General features: G+C 43.7%; 1 protein-coding gene across 3 annotated transcripts; it reads left to right on the top strand.

The window, feature by feature from the left end:
• Positions 1-8,060: 8,060 nt before the first annotated feature.
• On the top strand, positions 8,061-17,329 carry LOC119355782 (RNA polymerase II C-terminal domain phosphatase-like 1). 3 transcript variants are annotated; one of them, XM_037622659.1, is made up of 17 exons: positions 8,061-8,694; positions 9,595-10,071; positions 10,532-10,742; positions 10,921-11,078; positions 11,164-11,234; positions 11,343-11,448; positions 11,526-11,612; positions 12,101-12,664; positions 12,761-12,827; positions 13,601-13,734; positions 13,826-13,879; positions 14,215-14,311; positions 14,675-14,880; positions 14,957-15,040; positions 15,405-15,464; positions 15,844-15,917; positions 16,470-17,329. In XM_037622659.1, the coding sequence occupies exons 1-17, from the start codon at positions 8,413-8,415 to the stop codon at positions 16,576-16,578; spliced, it is 2,841 nt and encodes a 946-aa protein (XP_037478556.1). In that variant the 5' UTR covers positions 8,061-8,412; the 3' UTR covers positions 16,579-17,329. The 3 variants fall into 3 exon arrangements, with proteins under 3 accessions (XP_037478556.1, XP_037478555.1, XP_037478557.1); XM_037622658.1 differs by having other exon boundaries at positions 15,405-15,470; XM_037622660.1 differs by lacking the exons at positions 14,957-15,040; positions 15,405-15,464; positions 15,844-15,917; positions 16,470-17,329 and having other exon boundaries at positions 14,679-14,842.
• Positions 17,330-18,616: the final 1,287 nt, after the last annotated feature.

Raw genomic sequence — 18,616 nt, 5'->3', positions numbered from 1 at the left:
AAATATTTGTGAAGATTTTTTATCTGAGGAGGCCTGGATTCAGAGAAAAAAAGTTGTTGGCTAATGCTTATTGAATTTGTGTGTCCGGGAAACAACGAATCAACTTGTTTTTCAGTTCAAGGATCTATTGCATAAGTGCAACGATTTGAAACCCCTATTTTTAGGGAATCTGTTTTCTTTGAACCGCCTAAATTTTATGGGTGGTCTTGCAAGCCACATACATACACTCCAACACGAGCGTGGGCTAGAAACTTAACTCCCCTGATCGGAAGGTTGATGTTTACAAGGTGTCTGGTTAGACTTAACATTGACTTCTTAATTTTTAGTTAGAAGCCAAATAAGCACCCTTGAGTGCTTTTGGTTTTGTATCAAACACCTCCTTAGTAGAGCGCTAAGGGCATCTTCAACGTGGGGCTCTAGGATGAAGAAAATCCAGGTTGGCACTGTCACAAAAGAAGGAGTCCAATGTTTAGAGTCTTTTATTGCCGCACAAAACGTAATAGCTGTCGGTTCTAGAGTTTACGCTTATTTTAGCATGTAGCATTGAAAACGATATCACTTACAGTGCATTTCTAAATTTTAGGTGGCCTTGGTCCCCGGCCGCCGCTCCAGGGCCCGGGGAATGTGGGAAGGGGAGTTCCGCACGGTCCGCGACCTGCGTTGGCGACCGGGATGTCGCCGGCTATCGGCCGTGGTGGACCTCGGCCTCCCGCGCCGGCCATTGTTGCTGTGGGGAGCGGCACCCCTCGTGGTGGACCTCGGCCTCCAGCGCCGGCCAATGCTGCTGTGGGGAGCGGCGCCTCTCCTCCGAGGCCTCCGGTACCTATGACTGTGGTGCGGGGTGCTGCTCCACCACTGACTCGGGCCGCGCCACCGCCACACTACGTCGCGAGGCCAATGCAACAGCGTTCGGGCCCAACGCAGATGCGGCTGCACGCGGGTGCTGGAGAGTCTGATGAGCCGCCCATAGGACAGTGGGGGGACGATGGATATGATACTTACGGGGATGGCCAGCACCGTGGATCGTCGTCTACAGGAGGTGGACGTGGTTATGCTTGGCAGAGTGATGGTTCTGCTGACAGACCATTCCTTGGACCGTCGGGTGGTTTTGTCGAGGGAGCTTCTGGCCCAAACTACCGGCAGAGAGGTGGATACCGTGGGCATCGTGGTGGCCGTGGCGGTGGTCGTGGTCGGCACCGCAAATAGCATCCGCCACCGGTTGTGCTAGATCACCAGGCCTCTGATATGGCGGTCGATCCCGTGCAGTCGACCGAATTGCCTGGCCAGGCAATGGAGGTAGTGACGGCTTTGGCCATGTGGAGGTTCCTGCGACTGGTGTTACGGCTGAGGCAGGTGACAGGTCTGAGTCTGAGAGGGCGTCCAAGTGGGCGCGTAAGAAGGAGAAGATGCTATGCTATCGATGTGGTGAGAAGGGTCACTTCATTGCTGAGTGCGTGGCGGAACTTTGTGATTCGTGTGGTAAGACAGCTCATGCTATGGGGGATTGCCCGCTTCTGCGTGATTAGGCTCCAGCTTTCACGATGTATGGAGTATATTGTGCTGAACTCACGTTCTTTGAGTCCCCGGCAGCGAGAGAGATTCAGGTTGAGACACAGAGCTTGACTACTGGAATTGTGAAAGCTACCCGGGGAGTGGTGTCTGAGGCTCAAATTGTGCAGAGACTTCAGAAGCTGGCCCCAGGTGATTTTCAGTGGGAGCTTGTCCACATTGAGGACAATATGTTTAGGGTGGACTTCCCAACGGTGGACGATTTGCAGAGGCTGCTGAGTTTTGGGTTGTGCAAGGTCCCTGGTACTAAATGCATTCTGGAATTTCATGAGTGGAAGAAGGTGGAGCCTAAGGGAAAGCCGCTCACTCAGGTATGGCTGCGGTTTTCAGGGGCGCCCTCTGAGTCTTTGTAAGATGCTAGAGTTGTGGCTAGTCTAGGTATTATGGCTGGAAAGACTGAGAAAGTGGATATGGCATTCACCCGCGCCCATGGGGTGGCCCGACTCTTAGTGAGTGTTCTGGACATCGAGTTCGTCCCGGATGTGGTCAACTGGACATATAGGGGAGAGGTGTTTCCGCTTGAGATTGAGTTTGAGGATACTGAGTTGTTTGCCGACGCGGTTAATGGGACTGATGTGGATATGCACGAGGGTGATGGCGACGCAGGTGCTAGTGGGGACCCGACTGATGAGACTGGACATGAGAGGACCAATGGGTCGGGTTCGGTTCCTCAGTTGCCTGGAGATGGACCCGGGGTAGAGCCAGCCCCTGCTCCGTCGGTGCCGATGAGTACGTTGCGGTTTGGGTCCTTTGAGCCAGCGTCTGCCCCGCCCAGACTTTGGAGCGACCGGGTGGAATCTGATGATGGCTTTGAGTGTATGCTACCGATGTTGGAGCTTGATGCTGTGGGTGGTCCTGTGGTGGGAGGCTTGTTGAGGACGCATTCGGCGACGACCTTGGGGGGTTGGGGAGATGGAGCCTGAGGTGGTTTCGCTCCCCCATACCACTCCAGTGGTCTCGGGCCGGGAGACGGCGTCTGCTTCGGAGGTTTTGCTTGGGAGGGGGAGTCCGGGGCAGGTGACCCCGGCCTCCTCTCCTCTTATCCAGGCGCCGGAGACACCGGTGACGCCGATGATGGCCGGCCGTGGGGGAGGCCATCTGGGTCAGGTGGACCCGGCTCCTTCTCCTCTAGTGGTGGCTACAGTGGTCGCTTCTCCAGCGGTGCTGGGGGGGTCTGGGGCAGGTGGTCTCGATCCTTCCTCCTCTTTCGCCAGTTAGGACATCGACGCCCTCAGGCTACACGATTGGGGCAGGGGGAAGGGTGCGCCGGCGGTGCCAGTGCATTCCTCCCCCGGCTTCCCGTCTGGGGGGCATGTGAGCCCTCCATCGCCTCCTCCGGTACGCTTGACTGATTCTTCAACGTGAGGTTTTACACGGGAGGAGGTTATTACCTTTGGTGGGATCCCCGATCCGGTCTCTGCGGGGCGACGGATGAGTTCTCGTCTCCAGGACCACCCGGAGGTTGATGACATGCAGCATAGGTGCACTATGAGGGCGGCCAAGCTTCGTGATGCCGAGATCTCTACTGGTATGTCCGTCAACATATCTAATTCTTCATTGCATTTTTCTAATGAGGAAATTATAAATAATGCAAACCAGTTAGGAGTTTTGCTAGGGGCTAATGATAGTGAAATTTCCAATTCGGTAAATGATCTTTTAGATCTGGAGGCGGAACGTGCCTTAGAGACTATTCGTAACCTAGCTGTGGTAAAACCCATGAATGATGATGAGATTGAGGCGTTGGGGGTCCGAGTGCTCGATAATTTGTGTGTGGATCTAGCACCATCCAACCATGAGTATGAGGATGATGATGTTCCTCTAGCTAATACAGTAGTTAGTGCCACTGAGCCCGGTTATGAGGACCGGGTGGAAGAACCTGGTAAACCAAAGCGCAAGTGGAAACAGAAGATTTATCTCGATTCTGCGGTTCGTAGGAGTGCTAGGATTCGAACTACCCAAAAATTTCATGATGAATTATGAAAGGAATCTTTTGGAATAGCAGAGGTCTGAAAGACTTGGCTAAAAGAAGGTTTCTTGCTGAGGCATCTTTAGAGCATCCATTAGATTTTATTGCTCTCTCGAAAATTGGTCGTGAGAACTTTGCGCCCCAGTTTCTTACCTCTCTTGTGGGCGGTGTTGACTTCGACTAGCATTGCCTCCCTCCGCGAGGAAGATCGGGTGGGATCTTGCTTGGTGTGAGATGCGACTCGCTAGAAGTCTGCAGCGTAGTGATGGGTGACTTTGCAGTTAAATTTCGAGTCAGGTCTAAAGCTGATGGTTTCAACTGGGCTTTGGTGGCGGTATATGGTGCCGCACAGCCCGAGCTTAAACCAGAGTTTTTGGCGGACCTTGTTCGAATCTATGGGTCTGAGCAGCTTCCAATTTTAGTTGGGGGTGACTTCAATATCATTAGGAGGAGAGAGGAGAAGAACAACGATAATTTTGACGGCAGGTGGTCGTTTATGTTCAATACCATCATTGAAAGCTTGGATCTGAGGGAGATAGAGCTTTCTGGTAGAAAGTTTACCTGGGCTAATGCTATGCCAAACCCGACGTATGAAAAGCTTGATCGAGTTCTCGCGAGCGTTGAGTGGGAACAGAAGTACCCTCTCGTAACGGTACAAGCCCTCTCGCGTGGAATATCCGATCACACTCCATTGTTCGTGGACTCGGGGGAGCCGAACCACGTGGGAAACAAAAATACCTTTTCTTTCGAGATGGCCTGGTTTGAACGCGAAGGTTTCTTGGACCTGATTGCCAGGGAATGGGCTAAGGGTGCAGGAGGTAGGACTTCGGTCGAGCGTTGGCAGAATAAGATTAGGCATTTGAGAAGTTTCTTAAGGGGGTGGGCTAAGCATCTTAGTGGGGTGTATAAGATTGAAAAGGACAGGCTCCTTTCTCTTATTCAGACCTTGGACTTAAAGGCTGAATCCACGATTTTGCAGCCAGCAGAGCTTCAGGTTTAAATCGAGGCGGAGAAGAGATTGAAAGAACTTCTTTGCGAAGAAGAATTGAAGTGGGCATTGCGGGCTAAGGTCCGCAAAATTGTCCAGGGGGATGCGAATACTCAATTCTTTCACTTGATTGCTAATGGTAAGCATAGAAAGAAGAGAATCTTTCAGCTTGAGCAAGACGAAGGGACTATTTTAGGACAGGATAACCTAAAAACTTATATAACCGAATATTACAAGCAGTTATTTGGACCTCCCGAGGATAGCTATGTGTCCCTCGATGAGTCCAGGATTGAGGATGTGCCTCAACTATCGGCTGCCGATAATGATATCCTGGTTGCCCCATTCTCAGAGAAGGAGGTGTTTGATGCTATTGTACAGATGAAAAACAATAAGGCTCCCGGACCGGATGGTTTCCCGGCTGAGTTCTACAAAAAGTGCTGGCACATTATTAAGGGGGATCTGTTACCTATGTTCCATGATCTGTTCTCTGGATGGCTTCATTTATTTCACTTGAATTTTGGGACAATCACATTGCTTCCTAAGAAAACGGATGATGTGAGAATAGAGCAGTTCAGGCCGATCTGCCTTCTCAATCTTAGTTTCAAAATATTCACCAAGGTCGGGACTAATAGGCTCAAGCAGATTGCGCATTCTGTGATGCAACAGTCCCAAACTGCTTTCATGCCGGATAGAAACATCCTTGAAGGGGTGGTTGTCCTTCATGAAACGCTCCATGAAATCCATTCTAAAAAATTAGATGGAGTAATTTTTAAGATGGATTTCGAGAAAGCATACAATAAAGTCAAATGGCCATTCCTCCAACAGGCATTGCGTATGAAAGGTTTTGATGAAGCCTGACGCCGTCAGGTTAAATCGTTTACGCAAAAAGGGAGTGTTGGAATTAAGGTGAATGACGATATTGGTCATTACTTCCAGACACATAAAGGCCTAAAACAAGGAGATCCGATGCCCCCTATCCTGTTTAACATTGTGATTGATATGTTAGCACTTATGATAGAAAGGGCTAAGGAGAATGGTCAAGTAGGTGGCTTGGTACCTCATCTTGTTGATGGAGGTGTATCCATTCTTCAGTACGCTGATGATACAATCATCGCCAAGGCGAGAAATATGAAGCTGGTGTTATGCCTATTCGAACAATTGACCGGGCTAAAGATTAACTTTCACAAGAGTGAGTTATTCTGCTTTGGTAGAGCCAAAGATGAACAAGAGGCTTATAGGCAATTGTTTGGGTGTGATTTTGGGGCGTTACCTTTTTCTTACCTAGGTATACCAATCCACCACCGTAAGCTGACAAACAGAGAATAGAAGTGCATCGAAGACTGATTTGAAAAGAAACTGAGTTGCTGGAAGGGCAAGCTCATGTCATACGGAGGCCGACTAATTTTGATAAATTCTGTGCTCACGAGTATGCCTATGTTTCTCCTGTCGTTCTTTGAAGTCCTAGTTGGCGTCAGGAAAAGACTGGACTTTTATCGATCGTGTTTCTTTTGGCAGGGTGATGAACTCAAAAGAAAATACGGCTAGCTAAATGGGATATCATCTGTAGACCGAAAGACCAAGGGGGTCTTGGTATTGAGAATCTCGAAGTTAAGAACAGATGCCTTCTTAGTAAGTGGCTGTGGAAGCTATCCCATGAGACTGATACCACGTGGGCGCAAATACTTCGTAGCAAGTACCTTCAGACCAAAACTTTGTCACAAGTAACAGTTAGGCCGACCGACTCGCCTTTCTGGAAAGGACTGATGAAAGTTAAACAATCCTTATTTAATAGGACAAAGTTTATTATTGGTAACGGTGCTAGTACACGGTTCTGGGAGGATATTTGGCTCGGAGAGACACCCTTGGCCATTCAATACCCGTCTTTATATCGTATTGTTCAACGTCGTGAGGTGTTCGTTGCAACGATATTTCAATCTATCCCCCTTAATATTTAGTTTAGACGGTCGCTAGCGGGCAATCGTTGGGAAGAATGGCTCTGTCTGGTTAGGCGACTGATGGAGGTTTAGTTTTCCCAACAACCCGATGAATTACGCTGGAAGCTCACTAGATCTGGAGTATTCACAGTTAAATCAATGTATATTGATGTTATCAATTCGAGCTTCATTCCTACCTCCAAGCATGTTTGGGTTGTCAAAATTCCTTTGAAAATAAAAGTGTTTATGTGGTTTGTCCATAAACAAGTTATTTTAACCAAGGACAACCTGACAAAGCGTAATTGGACATGATCTACTAGGTGTAGTTTCTGTGATCGGGATGAGACAATTAAGCACCTTTTTCTTGATTGCCCGTTAGCCAAAGTTCTTTGACGGACAGTACACTTTGCTTTCAATATTACTCCATTGAATTCTGTTAACACGCTATTTGGAATATGACTTAATGGGATTGAGCCCGACTTAGCGAGACATATTCGTGTGGGAGTATGCGCTTTGCTGTGGACTATTTGGAATTGCAGAAATGACTTGTTTTTTAACAGAACATCACGCTTTCATTTTGTGCAGGTTATCTTCCGAGCCACGACATTGATCCGTTCGTGGTCGCTACTCACTCCGATGGAGGCCAGGGAGCATTTGGTTACTGGATCTATCCGCTGGGAGATGATAGCTCGGAATATCTTCAACTGGTTTGGATGGCGATCATGTAATAGGATAGACAATTAATTTACCTATCTCTCTTTAGCCAGCCGGTTGTGGCGTCCTTTATTTGGCTAGTTTGTCTTTCTAGCCTTTTTGGCTCTGAGTGAGCTTTTTTTCTTCAGTTGGAGATTTTGAGACCTTGTTGGAACCTTATTTATTTGTTTGAATAAGATTGCCGTATGCATCATTCTGATGCAGAGCCCAAGGTGATCCTTTTTTCGAGAAAAAAACATAAAAGCCTAGCTTTGTGAATGCTCTAAAGTACCAACAAATTCAGTTGGACTGCAACGATGTAGTGCTCAATGATTTTACCTATAGCATGGAAAGAAACGTAAACAACTACTCGAAAGGAGTATAATCATATAATTTGAATGATTCGGATATTGCTCATCACGCGCGATAGATTATGCCAAGGCAGAATCAAGAGTGATACAAGTAACGAACCAACTAGTTCTCGGATGATTAGAAAGACAGTGATATTCCCAACTTATCAGAGTTCAAGTCATAAAATTGACATCGATGCTCACATTATTCTTGAAATTATTTCATTTTTTCGGTGATATTCGTTTAGTGGGAGGAAACGATCCCGTCGACTCTGAGACGTCTATGGTGACTCTGTAAAATCTCAAAATGCTATGCCGACTTAGTCTTTCGGAGGTGCTTCTAGGGATAGGGTGTGCGTGTGTGCGTTTATAGGGATGAGCATATGCTTGTGTATGTAAGCGACTTTGATTATACTGTGTTAGAAAAAAGAGAGTGATACAAGTAATAAAAAAATTCATGTTTGAAAACAATAGAGAAACTCGAATATCTTCCTACCTCCCCGCCTCTCTAAATACACGTGGCCCCGCTGGTCGTCTTCCCCATCCTCCAGCCCGATCAAACGCCTAGGGTTTCCCCGACCCAACCGCCCGCCCACTGAGCCCACCCCCGAGCTCGTCCGCCGCCGCCATTGCCGCGGATTCGCACGGGCTCCCCACCAAACCCGGCCGGAATCGGCCAAGAACGCGAACTCGAACGCGATTTGAAGCACACAAGCACCATAAGATCGCCGCGATTCCCCCTCCTCTGCCCTCTTCTAATTTCCTCTGTTTTTGGACCGCGCGATAAGAACAGATCCGCCAGCGTGCAGGGTCTATCAGACCAGTGCGCGCGCGCGTGCGTGTGTAAGGCACACTGACTCGGACTGAGTTCGGATTTTGATTCGTGTGATCTGTTCTGTTGGTGCCGAGGACATGATCAAATCGATGGTGTATTTCGGGCACATCTCCATCGGGGAGGTGGAGCTGTCTCCCAAGGGGGAGACGAACGTGGCGGCGGCGCCGTGGGTGCGGGAGATCCGGGTGGACCGCCTCTCCCCGCCCAGCGAGCGGTGCCTGCCGCTCGCCGTGCTGCACACTGTGTCCTCCGGCGCCCTCTGCTTCGTAATGGAGTCGAGGCCAAGCCCAGCAACCGCTGACGACGAGCCCCCGTCGTCGCTTGTTGCCATGCACACCGCTTGCCTCAGAGACAATAAGGTACTACATGAATCATCATTCCCAACAATCACAAGCAACATAACAAATGAGTAGAAGTAAAACCTTTTTTTAGCCTGACATGACATGGACAAGTTCACCCGAACAAGGAGTATTAACTAGCAGTTTAGCACACCAAGTACCTTGTGAAAAACCTCCCCTGAAACATTTACTGCATCAATGAGTACTATATAACTTGGGCATGAACAATTTTAAAGACTAGAAATATATTTAACCTGGCTTGGCAGTGCTGAATGACTAAGGTTTCTGGAGCAGTGTTCATATTTCACAAACAAATCAATCATATTCTCAGACTCTTGAACACAAAATGTTGCTTCTCAAGGCATACAATTGTTATGGACTTCGGACTTAGCATTGCTTGTTCTCAGCGGTTCATCACTGCAATTGAATGTGAACTCTGAACCGCTGAACTCCATGTACCGACAGAAATATTTGAGGAATGAGCGAAGTGTTGCTTAACAGCTTAGGGGTGTAGCACACTAATGTGCCTGGAATTCATCCGCTGGCTAGTGACTGGGACTTAATTTTTGTGAGAGTGCAACTATATTAAGTACATCTTTTGCCCTTGTAGTTCACCATATCATAAATTTTAGTAGTAGTAACTTCGATCATTGCATTGCTATGAATATTCCTGTTTTAAGATTTTGATATAGATAGTTTTGAGCCAATCCATGCCTCAAAATCTGTAGCAAATATCCTCTACTTTGCCTTTTATTTATTTTTGGTTATTACTTATTAGGCATCTTTATACAGAGATGTGCTAAATGCCTTGGCATTCTCCTTGTACCTGGGTGTGTTTTTACAAATTTTCCTCTTTATTTCCTAATTGAACAGATGTTCTGTTTGTCTTATCTCCTTCCTAATGATTCTCTGTGTTTGCAGACAGCAGTTTTTCCACTTGGAGCAGAAGAAATCCATTTAGTTGCAATGAAACCCAAGAGTAACTTGCCCAACCACGCATGTTTTTGGGGCTATAAAGTACCATTAGGCCTGTATAGTTCTTGCTTGAGTATGTTGAATCTTCGATGCCTTGGTATTGTGTTTGACCTTGATGAAACACTAATTGTTGCCAATACCACACGGTCTTTTGAAGACAGAATTGATGCACTCCAGAGAAAATTGAGTAAAGAGACTGATCCACAGCGCATTAGTGGTATGTTAGCAGAGATCAAGAGGTACCAAGAGGACAGGACTATGCTAAAGCAGTATATAGATGGTGATCAAGTTATTGATGGTGGGAAAATGTATAAAGTACAATCCGAGGTTGTTCCACCTTTAGCTGATAATCATCAACCTATGATCCGTCCTGTTATAAGGCTACAAGACAAAAGTATTATATTGACACGTATAAATCCATCGGTACGTAGTTCATGACTTTTCTGTGGAAGCATATGATAGGCAAAAAAGCATGTCGTCTCTGTATTTTCATTAGGTCATTTTTAACAGGCTCTGAACATACCACTGTAATTTGGATTATTTTGTATAGTGTGTTCGGTTGAAGTTTACCTCCATAATTCATTCAATGTATCCTGTAGATTTTGCAAGTTGCCTGTTTCTTTTTCTGAAAAAAATGGCAACCTATTTGGTTACAGCATTCTCAGTTTGTTCATGCATTACATAGTGCAGAGCTTGGATCAAATTAAATGATGTCTTAGCCACAGCATTCATGGCAAGTTGCATGCATTTGATGTTGTGGATGACTAAGTGTCCTTTATTCTTGGGCCCGCTGATCTTTGTTTTGCTTATCTTGGGTTTTGGTTCAACCATGTTTGCTTGTTGTTAGACTGTACAGTTTATTTTCCATACCTTTTTCTGTTAGATAAGAGATACCAGTGTTCTGGTGCGGTTAAGGCCTGCTTGGGATGATCTTCGGAGCTACTTGATTGCAAGAGGTCGGAAACGTTTTGAGGTGTATGTGTGCACAATGGCTGAGAGGGACTATGCCTTGGAAATGTGGAGGTTGCTTGATCCTGATTCTAGACTGATAAACTCTGTTCAACTTCCTCACAGGCTTGTCTGTGTCAAATCTGGTGCGTATTAATATTCTTCCAGTTATTGCATCTACAAGACATGCATAGTTTGCTCATATAATCTTTTAATCAAGTTTGTCAACGAGTGAATCTCCTTACAATGAATTTCCATGTTCATGCATATAATATTGTGGGATTTTCCATCCTTTTGAGGTTAATGCTAAATTTACTCATCCAGGCTCTAAAAAGTCATTGCTAAATGTGTTCCATGATGGATCTTGTCACCCTGGTATGGCCCTAGTGATTGATGACCGTTTGAAAGTTTGGGAGGAGAAGGACCAATGTCGAGTTCATGTTGTTCCTGCCTTCTCTCCGTATTATGCTCCGCAAGCAGAGGTAATGTCTATTTTGTATTGTATTCCAGCATAAGATTATCTTACAGTATTGTTTACAGAGGTCACCCTGTCTTTAACTTGCACAGGCGAACTTCCCTATTCCAGTTCTTTGTGTTGCCAGAAATGTTGCATGCAATGTTAGGGGTAGCTTCTTCAAGTAAGAACATCTTGGCTATGTGGTACCACAGAAACTTGTTTCCTGTTACATACACAGAAAACAATGTTGAATTGTTGCTGATGCAGAATTTTACGATCCAATTGACAGGGAATTCGATGAGGGTCTTCTACCATCGATCAGTGAAGTTCATTTTGATGATGAATTAGATCATGTTCCGTCTTCTCCTGATGTCGGAAATTATTTGATTTCAGAGGTAAACTTTGTGAAGGTGGATGCTTCAGATTGACTCCTTTTAACTACTGATGAGGAACAGTGTTTTTTTCTTGTTAGGATGAGAATGCAGCAAGTTTGAATGTGAACAAAGATCCGATGGCTTTTGACGGTATGGCAGATGCAGAGGTTGAGAGGAGAATGAAGGTTTGCCCTTTCTCTTCCTTGTTCAGAATGTTTGTTATAAAAAGATGAACTGTTAAACAAGTGATATCCAAGAAACACGGTGATCATTATCCACTAATCTATTGTTTTGTAGTATATGTGAATGCTCCAGCAATAGTAACCCCTAAGTGAATGAGAGGGTTCATTGTTTATTAGCTTTGACCTTTGTTTATTTTGTTGAAACAACTAACTGGCAATGCTAAACCGTTGTTTATTAGCTTTGACCTTTGTTTATTTTGTTGAAACAACTAACTGGCAATGCTAAACCGTTGTTTATTAGCTTTGACCTTTGTTTATTTTGTTGAAACAACTAACTGGCAATGCTAAACCTATGTCTATGTCTTATGGTGTTGTAACAAAAATGTCAATGTAATGGAGGCCGATATCTTCACATTTCTTAGTAGCTATTACCTTTTTCAATGTTTTTTTAATTATCTCTCCTAGTTATGTGTATCTAAATTATTTTTCAGGAAGCAGTTTGCAGTGTGCAAGCTGCAGATCCAGTGACAACAAATGTTGACGTGATATCAGTAGCTGCTAACCAGCAATTTGCTACATCTTCATCTATTCCGTTAGCACCACCACTGGGCGTGGTGCCTTTGAATAACGATCAAGGTCCTCAGCCTCCTTCAGTCAGCTGGCCTGATGCTCAATCTGGTATGGTGGATCCTTTGCAAGGTTCTCCAGCTAGAGAAGAGGGTGAGGTTCCTGAGTCTGAGTTAGATCCTGACACAAGGAGAAGGCTTCTGATATTACAGCATGGCCAAGACACAAGAGATCCCACACCACCCTTTGCTGCAGAACCTTCTGTACAAGCCTCAGTTCCTCCAGTGCAATCTCAGGGAAATTGGTTTCCTGTAGAGGATGAGATGGACCCAAGAAACTTAAATAGGACTTCAACGGACTTTCATCTAGAATCTGATGCCGTACATAGTGATAAAAGCCAACCACCACATCAACCATACTTCCCTGCTCGTGATAATCCTATATTTTCCGATAGATTAAATCATCAGAACCAGAGATATTCTTCTCAGGTGAGTGGTCACCTATGTTGATCAAACTTTAGTTTATCTTTGTTCGTTAATGAGGTGATTCTAGACGATTTGGTGACAAATGCTTGATTTATTCAGCTACCTCACAGTGAGGATCGTCAAATGCTTCAGAACCAGGCACCTACAACATATAGATCATTTTCTGGTATGTTTTGCTTTATGCCTTTATCTTTGATGTTTCTGATGTTCATTCAGGTTAGCAGCTGCCAATGTTCAGGAAATCGTTAACTGGTTACTGCTCGATCGGCTGACAAGTAGGGGATTAATAGGTGAATCGGCCAGCTAACTAATTTATTGGCCGATATTTTGAACAATGGCAGCTGCATAGGATAATGTATGGTCCTTTTGTCCCCACCGAACTTAGAAGCTTAAGCTATTTAGGATATAGTTATAGTCTCTTGTACTATCCCTATAGAGTTGTATTTACTGTCATCTAAAACGAACATATCTAACTGCGTTTCTCATGTCTTATTTTCCAACTGTTCATTTGGCGTAGTCTTCTGTGGTTAGATGATGAACTAAGATGTTACTTTTTGCCAAGTAATTAAATATTTGTGCGCCTTTTCATGGTCCAGTACTCCAGTATATGTAAACCCATCGGTGTGTATTTCCTTCCAGTTAACAAAGAGAATAATACTGATCACCTTTTACCCGTTTGGTGAGCCTATATACATGGTCGGTTGGGTGCTAATTCTGGGGCTTATAATAGAGCTGATCAAATAGAAAGTATAAATGATTGCCCTTTTCTGCAGACACTTCAACGCGGTTTATCTTGATCCATAACTCATTCTTGTTTGCTGCTTTGCTCAGTGGTGCTCCTGTTATCATGAAAAGCTTGCAATTTCATGAATGCCCCTCTTAAATTATTTGATTTGTGCTTTACTCTATAGTATCTGAAACTGTATCTGCAATGTGAAGGCGAGGATATGGCAACCCAGCGTTTTCATCCAGGTAACAGAAGCAGCCAAATGGAGTCAGGACGTCAATTTGTACAATACACAGAGACATCTGGTGCTGTATTGGAGGAGATTGCAGCGAAGTGTGGATTTAAGGTAGTTTTGATGCTACAGATCAGATATCATTCATCTGTAAGTATTAGCTTACATATCTGCCTATCTGGTGTATTTCTTTACTTGTTTCTAGGTGGAGTACAGGTCAACTTTATGTGATACTACAGAGTTGCGATTCTCCATTCAGGTAAAATACAACTTATGCTGATTGAAAATGTCAATAACGTCATTTTGTTAATAAACCACCGTGCCAATGGATGATGACATTTTTCTTTCTATTGGAAATTGTATAAAAGTTACTATGGATGTCATTTTTCTTTCTATTGGAAATTCTATAAAAATTACTATGGATGTCAGGATGTAATCTTGATAACATGAGTTACAGGATAGGCACTATTTAACATTAACGTTTTGCCAACTATTTAAGTATTGTGCTGCATGCTCATTATTCCAGTCTGCTTGCCGTTTGCACACTAGCACGTCACGTTTCTATATCCCTTATTTTCTGTGTTGATCTTTCAGATTTGGATTGTTGGAGAAAAAGTAGGTGAAGGAATGGGAGGAACAAGGAAAGAAGCTCAACGACAAGCTGCTAATATATCATTAAGAAATCTGGCAGGTGAGTTTATGCTGTACTCCCTAGTCTCTTGACTCCGGATGAAAAATGACAAATATGCAAATAGGTGGTTGACAATCAGTTGTTTAAGGGGGCTTTTTTTAGTAGTCGACTTCTGACATATTATCAATGTCTCAGAGTTTTAGAACAAATTGTCGCCCTGATTTCTGACACTCGTGGCCTTTTTAACCATTAATCATCTGAAGCCGCTGAAACGTTTCTCTATTTGTTTTGCCTGTCCATAATTTCTCAATTTCTATTGTTTCTGATGGTCTGATCTATGCGCAGGTAGTTATTTCTATCCAGCGTATAAAATATTGCATTATAATATAATGCTTGGTTTTGATCGATGAAATTTATATGCAGATAGATTTCTGTCATTTGATCCAGATAAGATGACAGTTCCGGTGGATGATGGTTTTAGTAGCAATCCAAACTCATTCAAATATAGAGGGATTGATGGAGATAATATAGTACCAGTTGCAAGCACGTCGGATGGGTCTAGATATATGCACGAGAGAGTTGATAACTCAACCAAATCTGCTGGTTCTGTTGCTGCTCTTAAGGAGCTTGTAAGTAGCTGCTTTAATTGTCAAGTTTCGGACAAGTGTGCCCTTTAACTCAGATATATCTTTTGATTTGTTGCAGTGTACAGCTGAGGGTTATAACTTAGTTTTCCAAGCTCAGCCATCTCCATCAGATAGTTTGAGAAGGGAAGAAGTTCATGCTCAGGTTAGTACTTCATCTCCATAAATACTCATTAAGCTTTACCTGATACATGGAACACTATATACACTTAAGGGCACTTAACAAAAGCTAACTTCCATTAACTTCAAAAGCTATCACAAGATGTCTGAGATCTAGCTGTACGCCTTTTTCTGATAGTGTAACATGGTGTTGTTTATTAACATTTGTTGTATGGTAGTAGTATAACATTTGTTCTATGTTGTTGTCAAATCGTCATTGGTGGATGCTCTCCCTTAAAAACATTTTGGTCTGATGGGCTAGCTACAAGACTTCATTAGGACTAACTTTCAGTAGTTTTTAGATCCATGCTTTCAATGTACCTTCTTATCGCTTGTCTTTGGCTTTACAGATTGAAATAGGCGGGCAAATCCTGGGAAAAGGAGTTGGAGTAACATGGGAGGAAGCTAAGGTGCAGGTTGTAAGCTTACACATGAGAAATATTTATTTTATTTCTTTACTTCGTTCTTCTTTGAGTTCTGAAATCAACAAATAAACTCAGTGGTGCTTGCATGGTTTCTATTTTTATCTTACATTGAGCAAAATAGGGAGGGCCCTTTATCTTCACAGCCTTCATTACCATCTTTTCTGGATGCAATATCTGATTGGTTTCCTAAGGTGTCTAAAACCATTACTTTAAATTTTAAGGGTACAAATGTTTTCTTCTTTTGATACAGTGAACTATAAGATTTGAATGGATATTTGTTGGACAAAGAATTTTTATCTGGATTATAACAGTTATAATTTGCAGTGTTTCTGAACCCATTCTTTTACATCATATTGTGTTGTAGGCTGCTGATGGGGCTCTCGGAACTCTGAGATACATGCTTGGTCAACGTCCACAGAAACGGTCTGGATCTCCAAGGTGATTATTCGCTAGTCTCTTGTTTGTTGTAGATCTGTAACATTTAGCACTCGTTATTTGTGTGACCGAGAAATTTCTTTTGAAATGTGGTATCTCGGACTTTTTGCCATAGTACTAGGTTTTTATCCGAACAAGGGATACCTTCAGCCTTTTCATAGAAGCAGAACAGGATATCAGGTTACAGCACATCTGGCACATAATATAGGAACCCCACACTGTTTACACAATGAGGCTCACTTGTTTGATGTTTAAGTTAGATAATTATAAAGAAATAGAAGTGACCATCCCTCTGAGTTCAGATTGTAAACCCTTGATATAAGTGTTTGGAGGAAGTTTCATTACGTAGATTCCAGGCTAGTGGAAATGATGCTTGTTTAATTATATTTAGCTTGAAGGAAGTTGAGAGTTCAATATATTCCCTCTGTACTGAGCTATGCGACACATGCTGACTGTTCTAGCATTATTGTCAGTTTTATGCTTACGTTCTTCAGTTTAGGTAGTGGATGAGGGTGAGCTGAGTTATGACCAGAATAGTTTTTGCTCTTTCCACAGGTCATTCGCATCCAATTATAATAATAAGCGCTACAAGCCAGATTTCCAGCCAATGGTACAAAGGATTCCTTCTGGCAGATACTCTAGGAATGACAGTCGTGTTCCCTGATTGTTTTGTCTGAATTCTGTGGACACGATTCATCGGAAATTCATTGCAATCTGTGACCCCCGAAGAAGCTCCGTAATTGCAAGTTTGAGCGAGATGGCTGTGAAGGCAAGAAATAACTGTACACGCCCTTAGGTCTTGTTTTCGGTTTCTGAGTTCCCCTTCTTGCCCCACTGCCATTTCCGAGCTAACCCCCAGCAGGTGTGGCTTGCACGGAGTTGTTGCAATCTGTTGCCCAAGTGAGCCCGCGATGCTGTCATATGACTTCCCTCGGATCTGTTACCTGTGATTCCCCAGCTGACAGTTGATCTTAGAGCAGGATGGCAGTGCAACTGGTCAGGAGAGTTTTTCTTGTTGCATACCAGGTTACCACTTACCACTGTGTTGCTCCTCCATAGTGTATAGACTTGGAGGCGGAGCAATTTTTTTTTCTCATTCAATTTTACGGTGCAGTGTTAATTGGTCGGGTCACTTCTGTAACTTTTATTACGAGATTTGCTTCTACCGGTGGCTGCCGTTTTTCAGGCCCTCGGGCAGCTGAGACAGGGTGAAGGGAAGTTATATTGATTGTCGAAATCATAGTAACGTGAGTGGATTTTTGGGGCCATGATACACGTGCACCGGTTTGGATGCTCCCCATCTTGTAATGAACGACACCGGGATTTGTTCTAGGAGGCGGTGAGGCAGCCTATTGGATCGGCCATGCAATACTATTAACAACATTCCTCTATAAAGTTAGCTTGGCTGAGTCAAAGGACTACGCATATCAATCAAGGATCTTGATGTCAGATCCAATTGTGATTAGGGTATGCATACCATGGTTCTCCCAAATGTAATTTTGCTCACCTCTGTGCAGCTTTTACTGATCAATGAGTTGTCCACGCGGGGTGCTGTTACCACGTGATTCTTTCCATAGGATATGATATCAATGAAAGCGGAGAGCATCACGCCTTTTCTTTGGGCCAACTACCACTCTTATATCAGGTCAAAAAAAAAAAAAAAAACTACCACTCTTATATGCACAATGTGCCTTGCAACTTGCTTCCACCATCAACAATATCACGAAAAGCAGAGGCGCGAGGAATGTACCCACGCCGTGCTGTGCTCTGTTTATTTGATGAATATAATTTCCTATCACTGGGCAGTTGCATTACCAAAGCGTTGACTTGCTTATTTCTATATCCAACAAGCGCGATGGACTATAAAGTGAAGTATCTTTCATTGATATCATATCCTAGGGAAAGAATCACGTGGGATACGATCTGATTACAAGTCGTCGGCAAGTGCCGTTACAATTAATTAATTATCGCTCAACATATAGTTAAAAAAAGGGAAAATGCAAAAAAATCTGATGTCCGATTTTTGGGCATGACAAATTGAATGTTTTTCATGGTAAATTATATTGACGCGATGATGACAAATCTGGCTTGCAAAAACTAGCCGTCAACCTTAATTGTGTTTTAAACAATTATCTATGATCCAAGTTGAAATTCCACATCAGTAACATGTGCTCGTCCTTGTTGAGCCACCACTAAACAAAATAAAGCAAGTGTCATCCAAATTGCACAACTGGAGTTGTCCTTTCTCTAGATTGAAGTAAACATACAAGGGTATATATTCGAAGTTTTAAATAGTGGGCTATGCCATTTAGTGGCGGATCGGCCAGAAGGTATGAGAAACAAATAGTGAATCTAAGCCCAATTTAGCTTTTTTGCTTAAATCATATAGACATTTTTAAAAAAGCATACAATATTAGGCATCAATATCACATATATAGGTTTAGGCATCAATATCACACACACACACATATATATAGAGGTATAAAAATGGGGCGGGGGGAAACCCCTTTTGATCAAAAAAGGTATACTTGACAGTTTGACATACATACATATGTCAATGGACCTGGCATCCAGCCATAGCAAAACAAAGCCTGGCATCCAGCCATAAGAATGCAAAGCTTGACATAGCTGTAGGCTTTAGCGTGACCCTAAATTGAGTTCCAAATTTAGCGTTAAATCACGCTATAGCGCGCTATTGACAA

The sequence above is a fragment of the Triticum dicoccoides genome, chromosome 2A (genome assembly GCF_002162155.2).
Source record: "Triticum dicoccoides isolate Atlit2015 ecotype Zavitan chromosome 2A, WEW_v2.0, whole genome shotgun sequence".
NCBI classification, from domain to species: Eukaryota; Viridiplantae; Streptophyta; class Magnoliopsida; order Poales; family Poaceae; genus Triticum; species Triticum dicoccoides.
The sequence above is the reverse complement of the archived record's forward strand: the minus strand, read 5'-3'. Positions and strand labels throughout refer to the sequence as shown.